The 25,828-nt window shown below is 35.7% G+C and overlaps 1 protein-coding gene across 12 annotated transcripts in view; it reads left to right on the top strand.

The window, feature by feature from the left end:
- Positions 1–25,828, top strand: part of HECW1 (HECT, C2 and WW domain containing E3 ubiquitin protein ligase 1) — a 357,453-nt gene that overhangs the window by 307,537 nt on the left and 24,088 nt on the right. For 9 of the 12 annotated variants that reach the window (XM_039336697.1, XM_039336695.1, XM_039336696.1 and 6 more), the window contains 5 exons: positions 4,748–4,831; positions 6,561–6,670; positions 8,182–8,302; positions 10,612–10,725; positions 12,065–12,217. In XM_039336697.1, coding sequence (XP_039192631.1) covers positions 4,748–4,831; positions 6,561–6,670; positions 8,182–8,302; positions 10,612–10,725; positions 12,065–12,217 — 582 coding nt within the window. Of the gene's footprint in view, positions 1–4,747; positions 4,832–6,560; positions 6,671–8,181; positions 8,303–10,611; positions 10,726–12,064; positions 12,218–24,567; positions 24,729–25,828 lie in introns of all 12 variants that reach the window. The other 3 variants (XM_039336700.1, XM_039336701.1, XR_005555972.1) reach the window with 2 other exon arrangements.

The raw sequence follows: 25,828 nt of genomic DNA, 5'->3' as shown, positions 1-25,828 counted from the left end.
AGATTAAGGAATTTTTTGGCCATGGTCAGAAATATATTTTGGAATGTTCAGTGCTTTGAATTGGAAGCTGAAAAGATCCTTTGGAATAGACATCGGTGTGCTTGCCACATCTGTTGGTATCTTCTTGAAAAGGGTCTGTCTCTTCAAGGATTATATCAATAGATGTTGATAGTATGCTTACATCCATCCTGAAATGCCTTGTTGCATGCTACAAATTCCTTCTTAATCCAAACATGTATTTTCCTGGGATTGAGCAGCTATTGAGATAACTCAAGAAAAGATTCTGGTTCCTCAAAGAAGCACCAGTAGTGTGATATACAGATCTATGCTCTCTTTGAAGTACATTTTCAGCTTTGGATTTGAAATACTCCATATCCCTAAATATGGCTCGTTAATTTATTTATTTATTTAAGAAAATTTGTATGGCCTCCCATTCACTCTTAGTTTAATGATGTTTGCATCACAATGATAATTTGTAAATACCAAGTTAAAATGCCATCCAGAAGGACATATTTTTGCAACATGTAATTTTTGGCAACATGTATATATATATATATAAACCCACCATAACACCATTGTTGCAAACTAAAAAAGGTAGCAAGATTAAAAGAATGATTAATTTCATAGTTAAGCTTGATAGGTACAGCTCAGTATATCAGGTGATTTTACTAGTTGCATTGTATGTTGGCTATTAATATAAATGTTGTTGTTAATTGCGAAGTCGTGCCCGACCCATTGCGACCCCATGGACAACGCTCCTCCAGGTCCTCCTGTCCTCTACCATCTTCTGGAGTCCATTTAAGTTCACACCTACTGCTTCAGTGACTCCATCCAGCCATCTCATTCTCTGTCGTCCCCTTCTTCTGTTGCCCTCAATCTTTCCCAGCATTAGGCCCTTCTCCAGGGAGTCCTTCCTTCTCATTAGGTGGCCAAAGTATTTGAGTTTCAGCTTCAGGATCTGGCCTTCTAAAGAGCAGTTGGGGTTGATCTCTTCTAGGACTGACCGGTTTGCAGTCCAAGGGACTCTCAGGAGTCTTCTCCAGCACCATAGTTCAAAAGCCTCAATTCTTTGGCGCTCAGCCTTTCTTATGGTCCAACTTTCCCAGCCATACATTCCAACTGGGAAAACCACGGCCTGGACTATACACACTTTTGTTGGCAGGGTGATGTCTCTGCTTTTTAGTATGCTGTCTAGATTTGCCATAGCTTTCCTCCCCAAGAGCAAGCGTCTTTTAATTTCTTGGCTGCAGTCCCCATCTGAGGTGATCTTGGAGCCCAGAAAAATAAAATCTGTCACTACCTCCATTTCTTCCCCATCTATTTGCCAGGAATTGAGAGGGCCGGATGCCATGATTTTGGTTTTCTTAATGTTGAGTTTCAAGCCAACTTTTGCACTCTCCTTCTTCACCCGCATCAAGAGGCTCTTTAGCTCCTCTTCACTTTCTGCCATTAGAGTGGTATCATCTGCATATCTTAGGTTGTTGATATTTCTCCCGGCAATCTTAATTCCAACGTTTGTTTCATCTAGCCCTGCCTTTCTCATGATGTGCTCTGCATATAGGTTAAAGAGGCAGGGCGACAGTATACAGCCTTGCCGGACTCCTTTTCCAATTTTGAACCAATCAGTGGTTCCGTGTCCAGTTCTCACTGTTGCTTCTTGACCCGCATATAGGTTTCTCAAGAGACAAATGAGATGGTCTGGTACTCCCATCTCTTTAAGAACTTGCCACAATTTGTTGTGAGCCACACAATCAAAGGCTTTAGCATAGTCAATGAAGCAGAAGTAGATGTTTTTCTGGAACTCCCTAGCTTTCTCCATGATCCAGCGTATGTTGGCAATTTGATCTCTAGTTCCTCTGCCTCTTCGAAATCCTGCCTGTACTTCTGGTAGTTCTCGATCCACATACTGCTGGAGTCTAGCTTGTAGGATTTTAAGCATAACTTTACTAGCATGTGAAATGAGTGCAATGGTGCGATAGTTTGAACATTCTTTGGCATTGCTTTCTTTGGAATTGGAATGTAAACTGATCTTTTCCAATCCTGTGGCCACTGTTGAGTTTTCCAAATTTGCTGGCAAATTGAGTGTAGCACTTTTACTGCATCGTCTTTTAAGATTTTGAATAGCTCAGCTGGAATACTGTCACCTCCACTAGCTTTGTTGTTGCTCAGATTTTCTAAGGCCCATTTCACTTCACATTCTAGGATGTCTGGTTCGAGGTCAATGACCATCTCATTGTGGTTATCTGGGATGTTAAGCTCATTCTTGTATAGTTCTTCTGTGTAGTTTTGCCATCTCTTCTTAATCTCTTCTGCCTCTGTTAGGTCCCTGCCATTTTGGTCCTTTATCATGCCCATCTTTGCATGAAACGTTCCCTTCATATCTCCAATTTTCTTGAAGAGATCTCTGGTCCTCCCTATTCTGTTGTTTTCTTCTATTTCTTTGCACTGTTCATTTAAGAAGGCATTCTTATCTCTTCTAGCTATTCTCTGGAATTCTGCATTCAATTGGGTGTATCTTTCTCTTTCTCCTTTGCCTTTTGCTTCCCTTCTTTCCTCAGCTATTTGCAAAGCTTCCGCAGATAGCCATTTTGCTTTCTTGCATTTCTTTTTCTTTGGGATGGTTTTAGTTGCTACCTCTTGTACAATGTTGCGAACTTCCATACATAGTTCTTCAGGCACTCTGTCTATCAGATCTAATTCCTTAAATCTATTTGTCACCTCTACTGTATATTCATCAGGAATATGATTTAGTTCATACCTGAGTGGCCTAGTGCTTTTCCCTACTTTTTTCAATTTAAGCCTAAATTTTGCAACGAGAAGCCCATGATCTGAGCCACAGTCAGCTCCTGGTCTTGTTTTTACTGACTGTATAGAGCTTCTCCATCTTCGGCTGTAGAGCACATAGTCAATCTGATTTCTACGTTGACCGTCTGGTGATGTCCATGTGTAGAGCCGTCTCTTGGGTTGTTGGAAAAGAGTGTTTGTTATGACCATAGTATTCTCTTGACAAAATTCTATCAGCCTGTGCCCTGCTTCATTTTGTACTCCAAGGCCAAACTTGCCTGTTATTCCGGTTATCTTTTGGCTTCCTACCTTAGCATTCCAATCCCCCATGATGATAAGGACATCATTTTTGGGTGTTAATTCTATAAGGTGCTGTAGGGCTTCATAGAACCGGTCAATTTCATCCTCTTCAGCACCAGTGGTTGGGGCATAGATTTGGACTACTGTGATATTGAATGGTTTGCCTTGGATTCGAATTGAGATCATTCTGTCATTTTGGGGATTGTATCCCAGTATTGCTTTTCCTATTCTTTATTGACTATGAAGGCTACACCATTTCTTCTGAGGGATTCTTGCCCACAGTAGTATACCTGATGATCATCTGAGTTAAATTCACCCATTCCTGTCCATTTTAGTTCACTGATTCCTAAGATGTCGATGTTCAGTCTTGTCATCTCTTTTTTGACTACGTCTAGCTTGCCTTGATTCATGGATCTTACATTCCAGGTTCCTATGGAGAAAAAATCTTTACAGCATCGGACTTTCCTTTCACCACCAGATATATCCACAGCTGAGCGTCCTTTCGGCTTTGGCCCAGTCGCTTCATTCTTTCTGGCGCTACTAGTACTAGCCTTCTGCTCTTCCCCAGTAGCATATTGGACACCTTCCGACCTGAGGGGCTCATCTTCCAGCATCATATCTTTTTGCCTTTTAGTACTGTCCATGGGGTTTTCATGGCAAAGATACTGGAGTGGTTTGCCATTTCCTTCTCCAGTGGATCACATTTTGTCAGAACTCTCTGCTATGACCTGTCCGTCTTGGGTGGCCCTGCACGGCATAGCTTATAGCTTCATTGACTACATATACATGTAGTCCTTGGTTAATGATGGTAATTGTGACTGAGTATTCATTTGCTAAGAGATGCATAAAGCATCATAAAACAAGATACCACATTTATGACATTGGTTCCAACATGCATATCATTAGGCAACTGCTGCATGATCATTTGACCCTGAGGTCATGTGTTCTCCATTTTTGACTTCCTGCTGGCTTCCCCATTAATGAAGCCATAGTGAGGATGGCAAATTTCAACCACGTTTGCTTTCTTTTTCTTGCTTTCTTTTTCCTCCTTACTGGTTTGTTTGTTTGTTTATACATGTTGGGATCGCTGACTAGTCTGATTTAATTTATGGGTCTAGACAAAAAGATATTTAATTCCGAAGGGTTCAGTTTGGCTCCAGGAAAAAAAAACATATATAAGATTTAGATGAGTCACATTAATAAGTTAATTGTTTCTAAAATACACTTTTCCATTAGGTGATAATTCTGATGATGACTGTCCAGTTATTTATTTTGTTCTCTTTTGTTTTAAACTAATTCCAGTAATAATATTTCAAATAATGTTTTAAGCCCTTTTTAATCAATTCTTCCATTACAGTTTTCTTTGCCAAATGACTGTTCATTCTGCTTTCTTTATAACTTTTCCTTTTCTGAAGACAATCTGGACTGCACATAACCTGTATTTTTTTTATTTCTGAACAATGTTAATGTCAAATAATTTTTCACCAGAAATTACCTGCATTGTAAGTTGATTTGGACACAAATATTGACAAGCTTATAAGAGAAACCAACTTATGTTTCTGCATTTTTATATTAGTTTTTTGAAGAGGAATAGGATCAGTGTAGAATAAAAGGAATGTTTTCTTTAATAGAATTTCAGTTCAGATATGTGTTAATTCTCTAGGGAGAAGATTCATTATATTCGAACAGAGGGTACACATGGACTTGAAAAATTGTCTTGTGATGCAGATTTAGTAATACTTCTGAGGTAATATACAATAATTATTTCTAGTACAATTTTATTAAAGTTCAAAAAGGAATAAAAAGTTAAGATGCAAGAAAAAAGTAAGAAAAAAGAATCAGACAAAAAGCAAGATAAAAGTGCAAAAAGAAAAAAGAAAAAAAATGGCTTCTTTCTTTGGTATAGATATAGATAAAAGGTACCTCCAACTCTTATTCTAAAATTCGCAATAGTCTATATTACTTCCATAATTCCATTAATTCCAATGATCAAATTCCAAAATCAAAATTACATTTCTCTTTGTTTCCTGCAAAAAGCCCAAAGGTGGCTCCAGTAACAACTCATTACTGTCTCTTAAAATACAACAAAATACACCTTATTAAACAGTAATGATCCAGTAAAACAAAAATTAACAAAAATACCCAGTAAGATAAAAAATATAGCTCTTTTTTATTTAAACCTTGTTCCCTTCATTTCTCTCTTAACAATTAAACTTTTGTAAAATATAAAAATAGTAATCAATACCAAAAATAATCATCCCCTGTTAGGGGAACAAGAAGAAGAGGCAAACAAGGAACTTGCTGGCTTGAAAACATCAAAACTGATACAAAGATGAACACTGAACAACTGAACATGCTGTGCTTGGTAGCGTAGCATGGAAAACATTGCCTATAAAGCTGCCAGGAGTCGGACAGGATTGAATGGTTAAAATGGTAAATGCAGTAAATCCATATCAGTTGTCTCCAGATAATTGTTCAACTTCAATAATAACATCTTATTCCAGCACAGGCCGATAAATCAAAAGTTTCTTTTAAAATTACTTATATCTGGTAATCTTCACTGCTTATTTTGCCCCCAGTTACTGTGGAAGAGAGGGGGAGATGGAGAACTTTTTCTTCCTCCATAATTTAATCAACCCATTTGCCCTCCAGACTCTCATTCCTCATGAGCAAGTCATGGAAATGGATGTTTTCTGATTGGCTAATGAGTTGAACAACAGGGAGCTGAATGACAGAATCTTCCCTCTAGTTCACAGCTGTGACAGCCTAAATTTATGGACACTACAACTGGCTATTCCCCCCCTGGAATCTGGAAATCAATATACTTAGTAATTAAATGATTCCTTTCTATATCTAAATCCTTCCTTCCAACAGTAGCTACTTTATACTTATATTAACAAAACTCATAGTCAAAAAAAAAATCTACATAATTTTAGTTATTAAGGCTGAGAATGTTATTAGAAAAATATGAGCAATCCTAGAACTAGAACAAATTATTAACGTCCTTTGAAAAAGGAAAATTAAGTGGAAATACAATATGTAGTGGAAATATGTTTGTATTTCATGTGCAGTATTAGCTTTCTTTAAAGAATGTTTTCTAAATTTAGAAAAGTTCCTTTTGTTCAGAACAGAACAGAATATAATAACACAGCTTGATGGGACTTTGGAAATCTTCTAGTCCAACCCTTTCTAGTTCAATTTTTATTCTCGGATTTGGAATCTGTAAAAAGCAACTGGAAACCAAGTTTCTCTTATATTACTTATGAACACTAACTGTGGAACTGACTGAGGAGATAAAATAAGTTTGCTTTGTCTCATTAAATATTTTTTTGTACTTGCTTTGGCTGGAGGAACTTTAAACCCTCTTAAGAGGTTGTCATCTAAGGCTGACATTCTGTAAAACACATTGTCCCTGAGATTCAGATTTCTGGACATTTTTGCACATAACGAAGTTCTCATATTTCTCTCTCTTTTAGTCTTTTTGAAGAAGACATTATGTCCTACATTCCTCTTCAATCAGCCTTCCATCCTGGCTACAGCTTTTCCCCCCGTTGTTCACCCTGTTCATCACCTCAGAATTCTCCAGGTAAAGCTCTTGAGAGTGATATCTGTGGCTAGATTTGTTTCCTGTTATCCCCTCCAAAAAATACAGCAGCCAAATAACATCCTGTCTTGTTTTTTAGATCTCCCTCTTGCCCATCCCCCCTCTCCATAGAAAAATATGACAAAAGATATTTTTCCAATATTCTCTTTGTATAAGGCTGAACAACTTTTCTCTGTTTTTCAAAGCAGATCAATAGCAACCTACAAGACCTTGTCTAAAACAAATTTTTCCTATTATTTTTTGTACCCATTATAAACACATATTTTACTTTATATCTCATCTGAGAAATACTCTGCCAAAAAAGAAAGTTTGTTGACAGCTCTCAGTTTCTTCCCTCCCGCTATAATACACTGTTAATTTGCAAGAAAGAAAGAATTTGCTACTTTTGTGTTGTTAGCTTCAAAGCAAATGAATACCTATAGCTAGAATCCTAGTAGCTGAAACTTTCCTTGTAATGGAGGACTTGTTTGGGCATGCTAAGAAAATAATTTCATTACAAAAAAATGCATAACAAAATCTTGTTGCCACACAATAGAGTTGTATATATGTTTGCTGGTGTAGCTGAAAAATGTAAATTATTTTTTTAGATCTTATATTTAAAGAAATGCAATCAAAGCACTGTTTTTTACGTATAGAGAAATATTTTCCAGAAGATGCAAGACTGAATTCCACATGATCTCGAAAAATAGCTTCAGTATTGTTTTCTTTCTTGATCCATGTGAAACATTCTATATTAATATTTGAATCTGGTATCATTTAATAATGCCAAATGGTGGTATATTTAGGACAGATAAAATTAAATTCTTTGCTATATATAACATATATATATATATATATATATATATATATATATATATATATATATACACACATTAGAGAATTTAGTAATCTATACTGAGTTGTTTAAATGTACAGCATTTAAAGGTGGAATGGATAAATTAATGGAAAATATGTACATGAATGTTTGCTAATCATAATGTCTTGTTTCTTTCATCAGAAGTAGAATACCTGTGAAGAATAATCATCATATTCTTCTATAAATGTATTTAGTCTAATCTAACTTATGTTTCTTATATTCTTAATAATTTATGACATGATGACATTATATTATATAATTCCTTGTCCTATACCAAGATCACTAATGAATGTCCTGTCCAGGCAGCACAATTACAGCAGGACACAGGCACAGAAGTGACATGGAAGGACACAAATGTGTGTAAATCACATCTATTTTTTTTCTAAAGTACAGGTGTTGGTTGAGATAGGTGGCTTCTTCACAAAAGCTCATCTACACCCTTATCTATAATCTCAGTTGATTACATGAAACCTTCTAAACAGCTGAATGACTACCCATATCCTATAAATGTGAAATAAAAGGGTTTGCCTTTTAGATATAAAGGTTATCATTAATGAATCAGATCCATTATTAGCAAGTATTAGTTCAACCCAGCAGCTGCAAATTGTAAGTTCTTTCTTATGTTTGCATTCATCAGGCTTGCAGCGGGCCAGTGCAAGAGCACCTTCTCCTTACAGAAGGGACTTTGAAGCCAAGCTTCGCAACTTTTATCGAAAGCTTGAAGCAAAAGGATATGGGCAGGGTCCAGGTAAAATTAAGTAAGTGTTTATTATTGATTCCTATATGTTATTTATTTAATAATTTACAAATATGAATATGAATGTTTTTATAAAGGAATCTGGTTGGAGAAGATTTCAGTCTGCAAAGCAGAAAAATACAAAGGAGGGGTAGCAATATGTAAATACAATCTAAGTGCAAATTGTGATAATTGTGAAGCTAGTACATAATAAAGGAAGGAAATCTGTTCATGTAATTTGTGATTGCATATTTTGTGGAGAGATAAGTATTTCTTTCCTTTTTTCATGTATATATTTATTATGTTTTATCAATAGGAATAAAATACAAAATAAGAAAACAAAAAAAACATACATCCAGTAGTAACAACAACAAAACAAAAATAAAAAGTGTACATAAAAGTAAAAAAAAATGACCCAAACATCCAACATTAAACATATAAAAAATCCACTCTAGCTAGATCCTGAAAAGATCAAAAACCTGATAAATTCTCATCCCCTTACATCAGGTGTATCAAACTCGCAACATCATGTGACGTCGCGACATATTGCAACTTTTTTGCTCTTGCCAGCAATGAGGTGGGCGCAGTTTTGTTATGATGCATCCAGCCTGTGGGCCAGCAGTTTGACACCCCTGCCTTACATAAAGAGTCCATAAATAATTATAAACTTTCTCATCCTTATTTAACAAGAAAAATATATTATATAAACAAATATTTTAGATGATGTCTCTATCTAATAATCAAACTGATGACACTAATACATATAAAAAAGAAAAAAAGAAAAAAACCAGTCAACAGGTTAGCCCAAATATTATACTAATCTTCAAAACCCTCTGTTAACCATCTGTTATTGTATTTAACATGTAGAAAGTATATGACTTTCAGCCTCTTGTAAAGCTATCTAGTCCATTATCTGTAATCAAGGCAATTAATTTTGCCATCTCTGCCAATTCAGTCAATTGTAAAATCCATTCTCCAAGGAAAGGCATCTCCTTTTCTTTCCAGTGCTTAGTGAATGCAATCCTTGCAGCAGTCACCATGGAAGGAAAGAACATCCCAAATTGTTTTTCAATTGATTTATCCATAATACCTATAAGAAAAGCTTTAGGTTTATTAATATTTGTATCTTAAGTATTTTCTGTATCATCATTATGTTTATGCAGAATGTTTTCACATACATGAAAAACCACCACAAACAAAAATAATTCAATTTTGATTACATTTCCAATACTTGTTATAAGTCCCTCTAATCTATCTGGAGTCAAATACTAATGATACATCATTTTATAAAAAAATTGTTTCAAACTATAATTCAAAATAAATTTTAGTCCATTAGACCATATATTTTCGCAATTATCTAGCATTATACCCAAAAAGTTTTGCTCATTTTATCATGCAGTCTTTTACATATTGGTCATCTAGGTTCATCCTGAGTAACATTTATATACTTTAGCAATTAAATGGTCTCTCCAGAACATCTACCATCTACACAGCCTGTTCTTGATCAACATCAAATCTCTGTTTGTCTTTTTCTTTCAGGCCTATTTCTTGTGGTAATTGATCTTTATCTTTTGAAAAAATGGTGAAATTCCGATCCACATCTTTCCATAAAATTTTGTGCTTTAGTTGAGCTTTGGTTGAGCTTACCCTCCAAATTTCATCTCCCCCAGCCAGGCACAAACTGTCCAAGAAGTTTCAGGTTGATTCTGCGTCACTCTTTTTCTAATCCAGGAGTAAATAAGCTATAGAGACTAGCTCCTTGCGACCAAACCAGCCATTTGTCTAGTAGAGCAAACAATGCATTGCTAGTTCAGAGCACCATTTTCTGGGTGGACGAGCTAAATATTTCTTAAGAATTATGGTCAGTTCTTTTGAATTTAGCCAGTACCCAATCACAAAAAATCCAAAGAGTACAGCTTTAATGTTAGGCAATCACACGGAATAAAACTTTAGAAGATATAATAAAGGTTTATACAAATTAAAATACTCGAGTAAATAAAATTATTGACACTGAAAAAAATGTAAATAAATTTTCAGTGTATTAATTTAGAGATAATGTTCCAAAGCTGAAGCATCATCACTAAAAATCTCTTTTGTGATTATTTAGCAGCACAGTTCTAACAAGGAAGATTTTATAATTGTAATTCTCTGCTGGCAGACTGATAGACACTATAATTTTATTTTATTTACAAAGAACTGATGGGTCAATATAGTTTCAGCAATATTGAAGCAACTTATTGCAGAAGAGAACTTTATATTTAATTAATTACTGCAATAACAATAATTGGATAATCCAATTTACATAATTACTTCTCATTCACCCCACTCCAGATTAATAATAAGGCGTGACCATTTGCTGGAAGGCACTTTTAATCAGGTGATGGCTTACTCACGGAAGGAGCTCCAAAGAAATAAACTCTATGTTACATTTGTTGGGGAAGAAGGGTAAGAAGTCACAACATGTGACCCAAAAGCTTGTTCTCTTTATTTTATATTGATTGAACTTCCAATGGAATAGGTTATACAAAATAACTGATAAGGAATTAAATCCAAATAATGCATTTTTAGCATCGTAATGTCATTGCATTATGGTAGAAAAAGTCAAGGTGGATTAAACAAAAGAGCAATTTAGATCAGCACAGTAGCAGTTTTCTTCCTTATTTATTTCAAATGAAGAATAGTATATATGGATGTAAATAATTGGTATGAGTCTGGCCCTTATAAAAGCATCTTACAGAACCTGCTGGTAATTGCAGAATCAGTAAGAACTTACAAGGGAATTAATGACTTATTCAAAAATTTAGAATTGAATTAAGAACTCCCTGAACTTAGATGGTTTAGGAAGTAAAATGTATATTTTTGCTAAGGAATTTAGCAAATTCTAATATTCAAATATTTCTATTTATGAAATAAAGAATTCTTATTAGTTAGAATTAGGCTAAAATTATGTTAATAATGAAAGAAGAATAACAATTGGTCATAATTTATATAATTATATACTGTATTAAATTATAATATATATTAGGGTTGGGCAAATCATTCTAGGAAAGACTTATTTGCTAGTTGTCTCAGAGGAAGGGCCTTGAAGACAGCCACAAATCACAAAATACTTCACATTCTTGACATTTGTTTAAAACGCACAACATAAATAATATTCCAACCAATGGTATTGTAAGTGACATTATGTTATTTTTTCAGACAAGATGAAAATAACATTTAATGTAAGGATGTAAAATAATCAAGAATAAATAATTCTGTAGTGTTAAAAAGCAGTCAATTATGGAAGAATTTCAAACTAATATTTCCAAAGTAAACATAACAAATGTTGAGTGATATTTATTTTTGTATGTTTATAATAATTTTTCATTATTGATAATGTAACTATTTTTGCTGCTTCCTACATTGTAGTTTTTTAAATATAATGCTGGGACTATTAGGAAACAGATTTTGGAAGATAGAGGTATCTCTTTGCTGACCCTCACCCTTTCAGTAAGTAAAGGTAAAAAAAATAGAGTTCAAAATAGTAATTTGGAAAATGTGAGCATATGAAATGCAACTTCATTTTAGTTGCATTTTAAACAACTTCATATTTATGTTCTATTTCAAAGCAATTTTGAGAAATACATTTACAACATTAATTCTGAATAAAATTTAAACTCCATTGTCAAAACTTCCATAAAATGCCTATCTGTTTAATATGGATTAAGAGACAGAACCTGCTATTTGTCATAAAACGTGTATGGTTAGTAAAAGGATCCATTCCATGTGGGTTATTTTTTTTCAGGTTGGATTACAGTGGCCCATCCCGAGAATTCTTCTTCCTCCTTTCTCAGGAGCTCTTCAATCCTTATTATGGCCTGTTTGAGTATTCGGCCAATGATACTTACACTGTACAGATCAGCCCCATGTCAGCATTTGTAGAAAATCATCTGGAATGGTAAGCTTTTTGGTTAAATATACATGTCATAGCAATTCTCTTTTTTTAAAAAAAAAATCAAACTATACATTTTTTTATTCTCCAGTGATATATTTTATTAATTACAATGTCATGTCATCTTCCTTCATATGAGGTTCTGTCATAGTGTTAGACCTCCAGTAAGACAGCTAAAACTGAGAATGCTAGATCCTCAAGTCTTAAGAAAAGCTTGGGGAGATAATTAGTCAAACTTAATTGTTAATATAAGGTTTAATCATGACAGAATTAACTTAGTAAAAGAAGTGTAGTACAATCTAGTAAGTTATTTGACAGATAGGAAGCTACAGAAGAAGTGGAAAGACAAGGTGCACCACAATTACATTGTTTATATTTTTATATTTTATTATTTTATAATAACTGATTTTTATAGTCCAGGAAACTTGTTCTTAGATACTCTTGGCACTCAAATGCTCAAGGAAGAAAATTTGTTCCTCTCATCTTACAGAGCACTTAGGGGATTTAAAGACAAAGTGTTTGATAAAATCATAGGGAGATTTTTGTCTGTTTAACTTTTTTTCTTGCTATATTTAGTAGTAGTAGTAGTAGTTTTATTTATTTATAACATAAAATATGAAAATACAAAAGCAAATAGTAAGGGACAACAATAGGAAAAGGGAAAATGAAAAAGTGTGGAGAAGGGGAGGGGAAGAAACTAAAGGTGTTGACTTCCTACTCTCTCTGTTGCAGTAAAATAAGATATTAAGATCAAATCTCAACTTTTTATATTTCTATAGAAATATAAACTAGCCATTTCTGTATCAACAAATCAGTCTAATCAGTAAAACCCAAAATCATAGTATCATTATTTTCCACCTCAAGCAACAAGTCCTAAGCGGTTTCCAAGTAGAAACAAAAGTACATATTTTTTTCTTTTATTAAAATAGTCAATTTAGACATCTCTGCTAATTCCATCAGCTTTTGTAACCATTCGTCCATCAAAACTTCCTTCCATTTTTGTGCACAGTGCAGTCTTGCTGCAATCACCGTATATAAAATCAGTATTCCAAATTTTTTTTCCAATTCTCTTTCCATTAGACCTAGAAGGAAAGTTTCTGGTTTAATCTTTATGTTCACTTTAAGAATTTTCTGCACTAATGTATGAACCCTGCTCCAATATTTCTTTGCTTTATCACACGTTCACCATAAATGATAAAAAGTCCCTTCTTTACATTTACATTTCCAACATTCATTTGAAATACCTTTACATTCTAGATAACTTATCTGGTGTTAAATACCAGTGATACATCATCTTGTAAAAATTTTCTTTTAAGTTATAGTTTAATTAAATTTTAAGCCTTTTATCCACATATTCTCCCATTCCTCAAGCATCACATTGTACCCAACACTCCTTGCCCACTGGTTCATACAGTGTTCATTTTCCAAATTCAATTATAATAATGTTTCATAGACCTTAGTAACAATATGATCATCACTACTGCATACTAAAATTTCTAATTCATTTTTTGGAAACTCAAACCCATGGTGTTTTTTATCTAGTTTAAATCTTTCCTTTATTTGTACATATGTAAACCAATGGCAAATATGACCTTCTAATTCTAGCTCTTCCTTAGACTTGAGGAAGAATTGAAAGATACTATTTTACCATAGATCCACTAGTTCAGCTTCACCACTGTTTATTTTCTAAAAAAAAGCTTCTTGGGGGACACCCATAGAGGCAATTTCATAAAGTACTTTGTTTTATAATATGGCACATTAATAAAATGATTATTAAAATCAACATTTACTTTAACTTTATTGTACCATAGATACCCGTGCCATCCAAACCTTAATTGTGGCTTTTAATATTATTGATATGGTACACAGTTATATAAATAAAATAGTGTTAAAAATTTTTTTAGTTAAGAGGCTTTATCTGCCATACTAAACTTACAAATCGCATGTCAGCACAGAATTAGATTGATGAAATAGAGATTTGTGCCAAAGTGTTGCTAAACTAAATAGACAAATGTATTTATAAGAGTTAAAGGATTTTTCGTTCATAAACCACAATTAGAATACTTTAATTGTCATATTAAAAATGATTCAACATAAATTAAATTTTCTATTAGTCATTTAGGTCCTAGAATTTTTTATTGAATTAAAGTTCAAATTGAAACTCTCATTTTCTCTCATAATATCTGGGCAAGTTGTTGCCCTGCAAAGACAGGAGATGATCCTATTAGAATTCTGGTTTTGCTTATGTGTGATTATTATTTTAGCCGATTATGTGGCAGCACTTATCAGAATGTGGCCAGTTTCAAAATGTTTTGCAGGATCAGACCTGATTAGTACTTGGAAGAAAGACCACCAGAAAATTTTCTAGCTCCTGGCTGATAAATTATGTGGCATTTAACTCATATATCCTTCGTGAAAGAAAGAGTTAAAAAAATCTAATCCTGAAATCATTAGCATTGTAAGTAGAAATTCTCGCAACTTACAACCAAGCAAAACACAGGTAATTGCCTGTGTTTCCAATTAAACTAGGATTAAGTATAATATAATGAGAAGGATCTCTTTCTCCGATACCTTAAAAACCCATCATCAGAAGGCAGCCTTGGGCTATTGACCAAATCATCCAGCTATTGTATAGATTTCCATGCACAGAAACACAGGTTGAATAAATACTGCATTCAGTTCTTGAAAACTGCTTGAGTGTTAATCTTTCAGGCATCAATTGGGAAGGGAATTTCTGAAGGAAAATTTCAAAATAGAAATTCTGACTTCCCTACATTCTTAACTAGGTAATGGAAACACTTAGTGTAATGATTAAGGTACGGGCCTAGAAACCAGAATTTGTGAGTTCTAGTCTTGTATTAGACATGAAAAATGTTGGAATATTCATGAACAGGAAGAGTCATGTGGTAACTCAGTCAGCCAATGTGAAGAAAGTGCTACTGAGTCTGTGCAAAAAGAGTATTGAGTTAGGAGCTGGATTTCCAGTCTCATGTCTGTCTCTGGTCTGTCTCTGTAAGAAGTCTTCGTTAAGTTATGTTGCTGTAAAGAAGAATGGTATTGTAAATATTTTTATATAAATATAAAGTTATTTGAATCAGCTAAATACAGTCAACTGTGAGAGCTTCTGATTTATTTTTCACCAATTAGAGAAATTAAAATTCTCTAACAGGTTATGGGCCCAGAGCTTACTAAGGACTGCATTGTAATTTAAAGCTAGAAGAAATTGCCTTTGTTTAGAAAGTATGAGAACAAGGCAGAATTAGCAGAATGGCTGCAATGGAATTTAAGGAAAGCTGTGTGCCTCGTTTGGGCCAGAAGAATTATATTATATGGGCTGCAAAAATGGAATTTTTGCTGAAAGCTAAAGAGCTGTGATATATTGTAGAAAATCCACCACAAGTGTTTGCAGCAATTGATCAGAAAAGTCATGATAGAGCAATGGCTTTTCTCATCTTGAATTTAGATGATGAACAATTTCTAAATGTTGCAAATTTAAAGACTGCAAAGGAGATTTGGTTGAAATTGAGAGCTGTGCACGTGAATGTTTCTGCTTGCAACATAGTGCAATTATCAAGAAAACTTTACAGGGCCTGTTTGCAACCAGGTGAATCTGTGGAACAGCATTTAAATAAAATGCAAAGTTTATTTTTGGACTTAGAACAACGTGGGATTAAATTCCCTGAGTCCCAGAAGGTTTTATTGGTGTTGAACAGTTTAGATAAAACCTGGGACACAGTTTCTGCAATATTTGAATGCAAAGAAGAGCAAGACTTAAATTTTGAGGCTTTAAAGGCATGTTTGCTTAATGAAGAAGAAAAACGCCATTTTAGAAGCAGCCAGGAGGAGGAGAAATTCCTGAAGAGGGGGTCCAGACTGCAAGTCTCCAAAGGAAAAGAAACAAGTAGATCGGACCTGGACCAAATTGCAACAAAAGAGAGATTTTGTAAGCAGAGAGCTTTGCAAGGAAAGAGTTGCTACATTTGTGGAGTGAAGACACATTTGCAAAGAAACTGTTTGCAAAGGAACTGTTTGCAGAAAAAGACATTTGTGCAAAGAAAAAGGACTGCTTTGCAAAAGGAACATTTTGGTGTTGCAAAAGTTTGCAATAGCAACAACAGAGACAAGTGGCTAATAGATAGTGGGGCAAGTCAAACAATTGTTAATGACTCTAAATTATTTTGCAGGTTTGTTCCAGTAGCACAAGAAGCTGTGGCTTTGGCAAATGGCCAGAAAGCAAAAATCATTGGAAAGGCGATGTAAAAATTCCATATTTGGAATCAAAGTTTACCAATGTGCTTTGTGTACCTGAGATGGAACATAATTTGTTAAGTGTGTCTAATTTAGACAAACAAGGTTTTGAGGTCATTTTTGTAAATGGGAAGTGTCTCATCAAAAGGAATGGGAATATTTGTGCAGAAGGCATAAAGGAAGATAATCTATATGTATTGCAGGGACAAAAGGTTCAATGTTCCATATATTTAAGAATGTTGCAGAGCATGATTCATGTGTTCATCTTCTGCATAGAAGACTTGGCCATGCAAGCTTTAAAGTTTTGCAGCAAATGCAAGATTTTGCAGAAGGGCTAAATTTGAAGGGATGCAAACATATTTGGACTGTGCAGTATGCAAAGCATCAAAGTCAAAGGCATTCCCAGTTAGTAAATATAGCACAAGACAAATAAAAAGAATTCTAGAGCTCGTCCATGCAGATCTGGTGGGACCTATGCAAGCCAGCTTGGGAGGAGCAAAATATGCACTGATAATTGTTGATGATTATAGCAGGTATTCGTTTTGCTACTTGCTTAGAGCAAAGACAGAGGTGCTACAACAATTCAAACAGTGGGTAAGTTTTGTAGAGAGAAGGTACAGACAACAAGTGTGTCAGTTGCAAACTGACAGAGGTACTGAATTTATGTCAACTAAATTCCAACAATGGTTGGGGCAGTTGGGGATAAGACACAGACGTACAAATCCTTACACAGCAGCAGAGAACGGTGTAGCTGAAAGAAGGAATGGTGTTTTGCAAACAATGAAAGATTCATTGTTAGAGGATTCTGGTATGAGCAGGTCATATTGGGGAGAAGCCATATTGACTGCCAATTATATAGTTAACAGGCTGTGGAGTTCCTCCATTAATAATACTCCATATGCCATTCTATATGAGAGAAAGCCATCACTGGCACATTTGAGAATTTTTGGAAGTACTGCATGGGTACATATTCCAAAAGCAATCAGAAGAAAGGGACAGCAAAAGACAAGAAAGCTCAGGTTTGTGGGCTATGAGCCAGGGTCAAAAGGATATCGCTTTAGCGATGGAAGTAAAAGAATTATAATTTCAAGGTCTGCTAATTTTGCAGAACAAAATTGGGACAGAATTAATGCAAATTCTGGGTATGTCTCACTTAATGACGGTGATCTGTTTAGTGACAATAATTCATCTAATGATGAAAAAATCATTATTGAAGATGTCCATGTTCAGGGAGGAGAGGCTGAACAAGACATGAAACCAGAAAGACTTGAGACACAGGAGCAGTTAATACCACGTAGGTCAGAGCGATGTAATAAAGGAATTCCACCTGACAGGTATTCTGCCAGCAAAGTAAAGGTTTGCAATGTGTGGTATGAGCCAAGAAGTTATAAAGAAGTGTTGGCGTTACCAAAAGCTGAAGAAGAAAAATGGAAGGAGGCCATGGATAAAGAGATGAAATCCATGGGAGACCATGAAGTATTTAAATCAGTGACTTTGCAACAGGGAACCAAAGCTGTGGGTTGTAAGTGGGTATATAAGAAAAAGGTATTGCCAAATAATGATATACAGTATAAGGCCAGGTTAGTGGCACAAGGTTTTTCACAATTAAAGAATGTATTAAGTTAATAGGTCTGATGTCTCTTCCTGTCATGAAGGGAGGAGTGTTGGAATATTCATGAATAGGAAGAGTCATGTGGTAACTCAGTCAGCCAATGTGAAGAAAGTGCTACTGAGTCTGTGCAAAAAGAGTATTGAGTTAGGAGCTGGATTTCCAGCTCATGACTGTCTCTGGTCTGTCTCTGTAAGAAGTCTTCGTTAAGCTATGTTGCTGTAAAGAAGAATGGTATTGTAAATATTTTTATATAAATATAAAGTTATTTGAATCAGCTAAATGCAGTCAACTGTGAGAGCTTCTGATTTATTTTTCACCAGTTAGAGAAATTAAAATTCTCTAACAAAAAATAACTAATTGACTTTGGGCCAGTCATTCTCTCTCAGCCCAACCCATCTGATAGGTTTGATGTGGGGAATGCAATCAGAGCATAGCCAACCCCCCAGCCAATCAGAGCACAGCCAAGCTCCTAACCAATCAGAATACACCTCCACCCAATCAGAACACAGCCAAGCTCCCACCCAATCAGTTCATACCTCCACTGGCAGTTAAAAGGAAGAAACAGCTAAGACCACACATTGCTCCTCGAAGCACGAAGCTGAAAACACCAGCCTGAAGATGACGAATGGGACTTCGTTGAAACGTCGCCAAGACACTTCCAATTTTACGCGGGAGAAAACCTGAATAACCAAAGACCTACATACACATACATATTAGAAAAGCAAAGGAAAGTTGAGCACCAGGATGAAAATACCAACGTTGTCAGAGTGAAAGCAAAGGATCCGGAGGTTTTTACTTATACAGCCAGCTGCTTCTGCGCCCTGCTCCTTCAGCAAGTCACTGGTCCATTCGCTTCAATCAGCCGTAATGCTCTTAGTCGTCCCGCATCTGTCAGCTAGTTAGTGGGTTCATAGGCCGTTCCCCCACCCGCAGTCGCTCTCTTAGCGTGCATGCGTGCAAACGCCCAGAGGCTGGCCACCCAGCCGCTTTTGCTCTTTGCTCTCCTCCCCCCTCTTCTGACTGGGGCTGAGCACCTGTCTCAGAGTTGAATTCAGGATGTGCTGTGGACTCATAGTCCTCCTTGGTGATCACAATTGTTACACCTATAGTCCCGCTGTTCCAATCCTGCAAGGAGCGGGGTGGTTGCATTCGTCGTGAGTTATGGTGCTGTTCCTCCCACCCCCTAAGTGTTTGGTAAGCAGGTAAGAGGTCTATATGTCAGTTGATTGAGTTCTCGACAAACAGCCAGGCCTTCTTGAGCAATTGGCCCCCCTTCGTGGCCTCTTGAGATATGGCTTCAGCGTTGGCAAGATCAAACATGTGGCCATGACTGGCCATATGAGCCCATACCTGTGAGCGCTACTCTTGTCTCCTGATCGCCAACTCATGTTCATGGACCTGGTCTTGATCCTTTTGGTTGTTTCCTCAACGTAATTGCATGGGCCATTCTTACACTTGATTCTGTATATAAGATCTTTCATCGTTGGGGAGTGGCTCTTTGGGGTGCATGACCATGGTGCGCAGGGTCTGGTCTGGTCTATGGACAATATTTACGTTAAAAGGGGCTAACAGCCATGCTCCCATTGATATATGGGAGGCTGATTTGTGTGGTCACTATTGTTGTCGTGTTGGCATGTGAACCACCACGAAGTTCATATGGCCTGCTATGCTGCCTAATGAACTCAGTAGGATAACTGTTGAGATCGATTGCGGGTGGGGAAACAGCCTGTGAACCCGTTAACAAGCTGACAGATGCGGGATGACTAAGAGCATTACGGCCAATTGAAGCGAATGGCCCAGTGACTCGCTCAAAGAGCAGGGCGTAGAAGCAGCTGGCCGTATAAGTAAAAACTTACGGATCCTTTGCTTTCACTCTGACAATGTCCGCAGTTTGGCCAACGAAAGCTAAGTGGTTTTATATTAAACAGCTTTTGTTTATATTTTCATCCTGGTGCTCGACTTTCCTTTGCTTTTCTAACATGCACACACCCAGGATTTGCATTTTTTAATGTAATTAAAGATTATATATATCATGAAAAACATTGTTTTTGATAGAGGAGAAAATCTCAGCTATGCTTACATCCAGACAACTCTGGATGTAACAACATCTAAATCATCAGGAACCTGTTCAACTTGTAAAGCAAGTTGTTAAATTAAAAACTATTTGCAAACATTGTCTATAAGTAGTAATTGTTTTATTCAAATAGATACATTTCTAATAGACAGTATTTTTGTTGGAACCAAAACCTATATTCTTACTGGATGTGATTTTCCTATATTCTAAAGTAAATTTATTTAAGTGATTTCAGGTTCTCAGTTTTTCTTTTTTACTGGGTAAGTTAGAAAATTGTATACTGAAGGAACTGACTTTCAGTGATGTACAATTCCCCAACACATTATTGCAATTAATACTGCCTACACAACCTTAGGAGAGATTTGAAACAGACCAAGGATCATCCAGTATATCTGTATTGAACAGTGTTTCTTGAGAATAAAGAATTGTCTCTTTCAAAGAAAGGAGTAACACTTTATCTCTGAAGGACATATTCACCACTATTCCAATCCCCCTCCTTGAAGGTTTTCATCAACAAGAAAAAGAAGGGGTCCAGATTACATGTACCTGAGCTGATGGTACAGAGGATCCCATCTACTTCCTTAGCACTCACAGGATCAAAGTCAACCAGATAATCAGAGCCATCTCCTTTGGACCCACCCAGCTATTATGAAGCTCCAAGTAACTCTGAGTGACTTTTTCTTCCAGATACCTTGAAAATTTCTCACAGCAGCCCCTTAAATTGTCCTCTTGCACATTTTTTCCCAATAGGGTAGAAGTCACTTTGAGAAAGAATACTGGTCTGTGGGAGTGATAAGGAGGCAGAAATCCTTTATGTTTTGCTGCTCTGATCACAATAGTATACACCCAAATATGCTTAGTCTGGTTTGGTCCTTGTTTTTCATTATGTCACTTAGGTGTCTTTTTTTATAAGGTCTCATAACTGTCTATGCATTTTGAAATCCTAAAAGTTGTTTTTATTGGGAACGATTTGCTATCAGCATTGTTGATAATATTTGATAGCAATATTGATCATAATATTAATATTTACATGCTGGAAAAGTGGCCACAGAAAAAATAATTCCTTCAGAAAAAAAAACATTCTTGTGCTTAATAACATTTTAATTCTTTTCCCAACTGAGTTTTTTCACAATATGTGAAAAATTCCCACAGTATAATAATTGTGTCTTGCAGCTGTGTTGTTATAATAGCATTGCAGTACTATTTTCACAAAGAACTTTTCATTCCTTCTTAGTGTTGGGAATAGATGGGTTTTCAGTATACAAGTTTTAAATTAAGTGCAACAAAATAAGTTACTTGGTTATAGGAATCCAGGAAATGTCATGTATCTCTTGGTATCAGAGCAAATAAAGATAATGCACTTCATTTTCAATTATATGCAGTGCTGTACTAAGAGATCGATTGATGCTCTTTTTCATTAATTGCCTCTTTGAAAAAGAATAAAACACAATGAAAAACTTTGTTTAATACACATTAGCAGAATACAACTTAATTAATTTATTGGTTGGTAAGAAAAAGTGTCAAAAGATTTATGGAAAGTTTTACCACTTTTTATGATAAATATTGACATTTTTGTGGTGCAATATTCTACTATAAATTGCAAGTTATTTTGACATTGCTGAGTATATATTAATTCATTTGCAAGAATAAAATATTCACAAGAAATATATTTTCTTAATATACTACTCTCAGGAATCTTCCAAAAAATTGGATCAAGCCTCTTATCATCTCATACAATAAAATGTTCCAGGAGGAGAGCTAAAGACAAAACAAATAGAATCAAATAATAAACTCATTCTTTCTCTTATTTTTTTTTTAAATACAGAGGTAAAACAACTTATGAGATGGAAAGCAATTTTATGGAAAATTAATGCTAGAAGAAATGATGAACACCTTTGGTATTATTCCAGTATATTTTGATAAATTCATCCAGGGTTTTATAACCATAAGTTACTATTCACAGAAATCAGAATAACACAATTGGAAAGGACTTTGAAGGTCTTCTAGTCCAATCCCCGCTTAATCAGGATACCCTATACCATTTCAGACAAATGGATATCCAGTTTCTTCTTTAAAACCTCCAATAATGGAATACCCACAACTTTTGAAAGCAAGCTATTCCACTCATTATTTGTTCTGACTGTTAGGAAATTTCTAGGTTGCTTTTCTCCTTGATTAGTTTCCATCCATTGTGTCTTGTCCTACCTTCAAGTGCTTTGGAGATCCTTTTCTTCTGGACAGTCCCTTAGATATGATAAATATGCTATTATGTCATCCCTAGACATTTTTTCATTAGGGTAGACCCAGTTTCTGCAATCATTCTTCATATATTTTAGTTTCTAGTCCCTAATAATCTTTGTTGTTTTTTTCTGCACATTTTTTAGAGTCCCAACATCTTTTTTATATCATGGCAACCAAAACTGGAAGCATTATTCCAAATATAGTCTTACCAAAGCATTATAAAGCAATACTAATACTTCAAGTCATCTTGATTTTATCCCTCTTTTAATGCAGCCTGGGACTTTATTAGCTTTTTTGGCAATTGCAGCACACTGTTGACTCATATTTAAGTGGTTATCTACTAGGACTCCTTGCTCCCTCTTATTTCTTTTGGGTCAGATACCACCTATTCTATACCTGTGCATTTGGTTTTTCTTATCTAAGAGTAAAACCTTAAATATTCTTGTCATTGAATTACGTTTTGTTTCATAGGGCCCAGTACTCAGGTCTGCTGAGATCCTTCAGGATCTTGAGCCTACTTTCTGGAGTATTGGCTATTCCAGTCAACTTGGTGTTGTCTGCAAATTTAATTAGTTCCTCTTCTATCCTTTCATTTAAATCATTTATGAAGATATTGAAGAGTACTGGGCCTAAGACAGAATCTTGAGGTACCCACTGCATACTTCCTTGCATCCCTGCATCCCTATTAAGGATTACATGTTAAGTGCTGTTGGTCAGCCAGTTACAAATCCATCTGATGGTGATCTTACCAATTAGTAGGGTGTGCTCTACTATATTTAAAGAGAATAAAGAATATAATAGAGCTGGAAGGGACATTTGAGGTCTTCTAAGCCAGCACTCCACTCAAGCAGGAGAACGTATACCATGTCAGACAAGTGACTGTCTAGTCTCTTCTTAAAAACCTCCAATGATGGAGCGCCCACGATTTCTGAAGGCAAGCTTTTTCACTGGTTAATTGTCCTCACTGTTAGGAACTTTCTCCTTAATTCCAGTTGCTTCTCTCTTTGTTCACTTTCTAACCATTGTTTCTTGTCCTGCCCTCTGGTGCTTTGGAGAATAATTTGACCCCCTCTTCTTTGTGGCACCCTCTGTTTATACAATCCAGGATTGTATTAACTTTTTTAGCTGCTTCTGCACATTGCTGACTCATAGTCAAGAGATCATTCACTAGGACTAATGCTTTACTGAAGTCCAAGTAAATTATGTTCATAGCATAATAATCAACTAATCTGTCACTGTCAAAAAATGCAGTAAGATTTGTTTGAAATGATTTATTTAGGACAAATTCAAATTGGCTTCTGTTATAACTTTGTTTGCATCTAGGTGTTGCCAGATTTGTTGTTTGATTATCTTTTCCAGGATCTTCTCACATATTGATGTCAGGTTGATAGGTCTGTTATTTCCTGGATCCATTTTTTTCCTTTATTGAAGATGTGAAACATGTCAGCTTTTTTCCAGTCTTCTGGTAGTTCCCTGGTGCTCCAGGATCTTTGAAAGATATGGTTCAATGGATCTGAAATCATGTCTGCCAGCTTTTTCAAGAATCCTGGGATGTAATCAATCTGGATCTGCTGAGTTGAACTCATCTAGAGTAGATACCGTATATGCCGGCGTATAAGGTGACTTCCGCAAGCGTTAAAATCGGTGCTGAAGTCGGGGGTCGTCTTATACGCCGAATTGTCTTATACGCCGGTAGTTTCCAGCATATAAGATGACATTCTAGGCATGCAACTCGGCACTAAAGACGGGGGTCATCTTATACACCGGGTCGCCTTATATGCTGGCATATACGGTAGGTGTTCTTTTACCATTTTCTTGCCCATTTGGATTTGTATTCATAATCTGTTTTTTATGGTACTCTTTTTGATAGGTTCCATTATTTTTTCCTTTTTTATAAAGAGAGATGCAAAGAATGAATTAAGCAATTCTGTTTTGCTCCCTGCTGCTCAGCATCTTCTTGCCATTTTCACACATTAATGGATCAATTGTTTCCTTGACTTTTTTTTTTGTTTTTTACACATTGAAAGAAGCTTTTTTAATTATTGCTATTGATATTTGTTGCAACCCTTAGTTCATTCTGGACCTTAACATTTCTGACCTCATCTTAGCTACTTGCTAATATTCTGCTCTATGTATGTGCCCCTCTCTCCACTTTTTATACTTGTCCATTTTGTCTTTCAGTTTATCAGAGAGTTCTTTAAACATTCATGCCGGTTTCTTCTGGACACAGTGGTACTGGTGGCACAGTGGTTAGAATGCAGCACTGCAAGCTAACTCACTGCTCACTCCAGGAGTTCAATTCTGAGCGGCTCAAGGTTGACTCAACCTTCCATCCTTCTGAGGTTGGTAAAATGAGGACCCAGATTATGGGGGACAATATGCTGACTCTGTAACCCACTTAGAGAGGGCTGTAGTGTAAAGCACTGTGAAGTGGCATATAAGTCTAAGTGCTATTGCTATTTTCTTTTCTTCTGTGATATTGTGCTGGACTGGGCTTTTAAAATGTTACTTTTAAAAGTTTCCCAAGCTTCTTGGGTTGTTTTCCCCTTGAGGATTCCCAGCCATTCTCAAGCATTCTCTAAGTTTGTTAAGATCAGCTCCCTGAAGTCTAAGACAATAGTTTGACTTTGTTCTATTGCTTGTGCTTGTATTATGTAGACTTCCAATAATACAAAGTCACTGTGCCCTAAGTCCCTGTAACCTCTATCATTTCATCTCTATTAGTGAGAATTAAGTCCAGTATGGCTGACCCTCTAGTTCCCTTCTCTACTTTTTGTAAGACAGAGTTGTCTGTTAGATTCATCAGGAACCTGTTTGATCTTCTGCTAGTGCAAAGTTTGTCTTCCCGTTGATGTCCTGGTAATTAAAGTCTTCTGTTACTATTTTGGTATGCTTCTCTCACACAGTGTAGCCAACTGATTAGCAAAACGTTATCTACTTCCTCTGTTTGGTTAGGTGGTCTGTAGTATTCATCTATGGCAACGTTATTCCCTGTTCCTTTTATATTAAACCAAATGCATTCAAGAAGGTTTTCATCATTTTCTGTTGCATTTCTATAGAAGTGCAGTGATGTCTTATATATAGTGCAACTCTTCTTTTATTAGGTCTGGTTTTTTTGAACAGTTTAAATCCACTAGCCATGTGTTATGGGTTTCATCCCACCAGGTTTTGGTAATGACAAAAAAATCATGTCTGCCTTTATGTACTGGGATTTCAAATTCATCCTGTTCGTTCCTTTTAACATGCTGGCTAACAAATGGAATGAGGAGATTTTATTGCTTTTGATCTCCTTACATTTTCTTCCTAGAGATGAATTTGTCATATGGACATTAAATATATGTCCAATAATTTCTCATTAGTACTATAGTTGAAGGAAAAATAACACTGAATGGCAGTTGGTCATTAAGATTGTAATCCCGTGTCTTTTTAATTATTTGAGAGG

The sequence above is a fragment of the Crotalus tigris genome, unplaced genomic scaffold, assembly GCF_016545835.1.
Source record: "Crotalus tigris isolate CLP2741 ecotype Arizona unplaced genomic scaffold, ASM1654583v1 scf7180000017666.379230911805:20528666, whole genome shotgun sequence".
Classification (NCBI taxonomy): Eukaryota; Metazoa; Chordata; class Lepidosauria; order Squamata; family Viperidae; genus Crotalus; species Crotalus tigris.
This window is presented reverse-complemented; position numbering and strand designations above follow the sequence as displayed.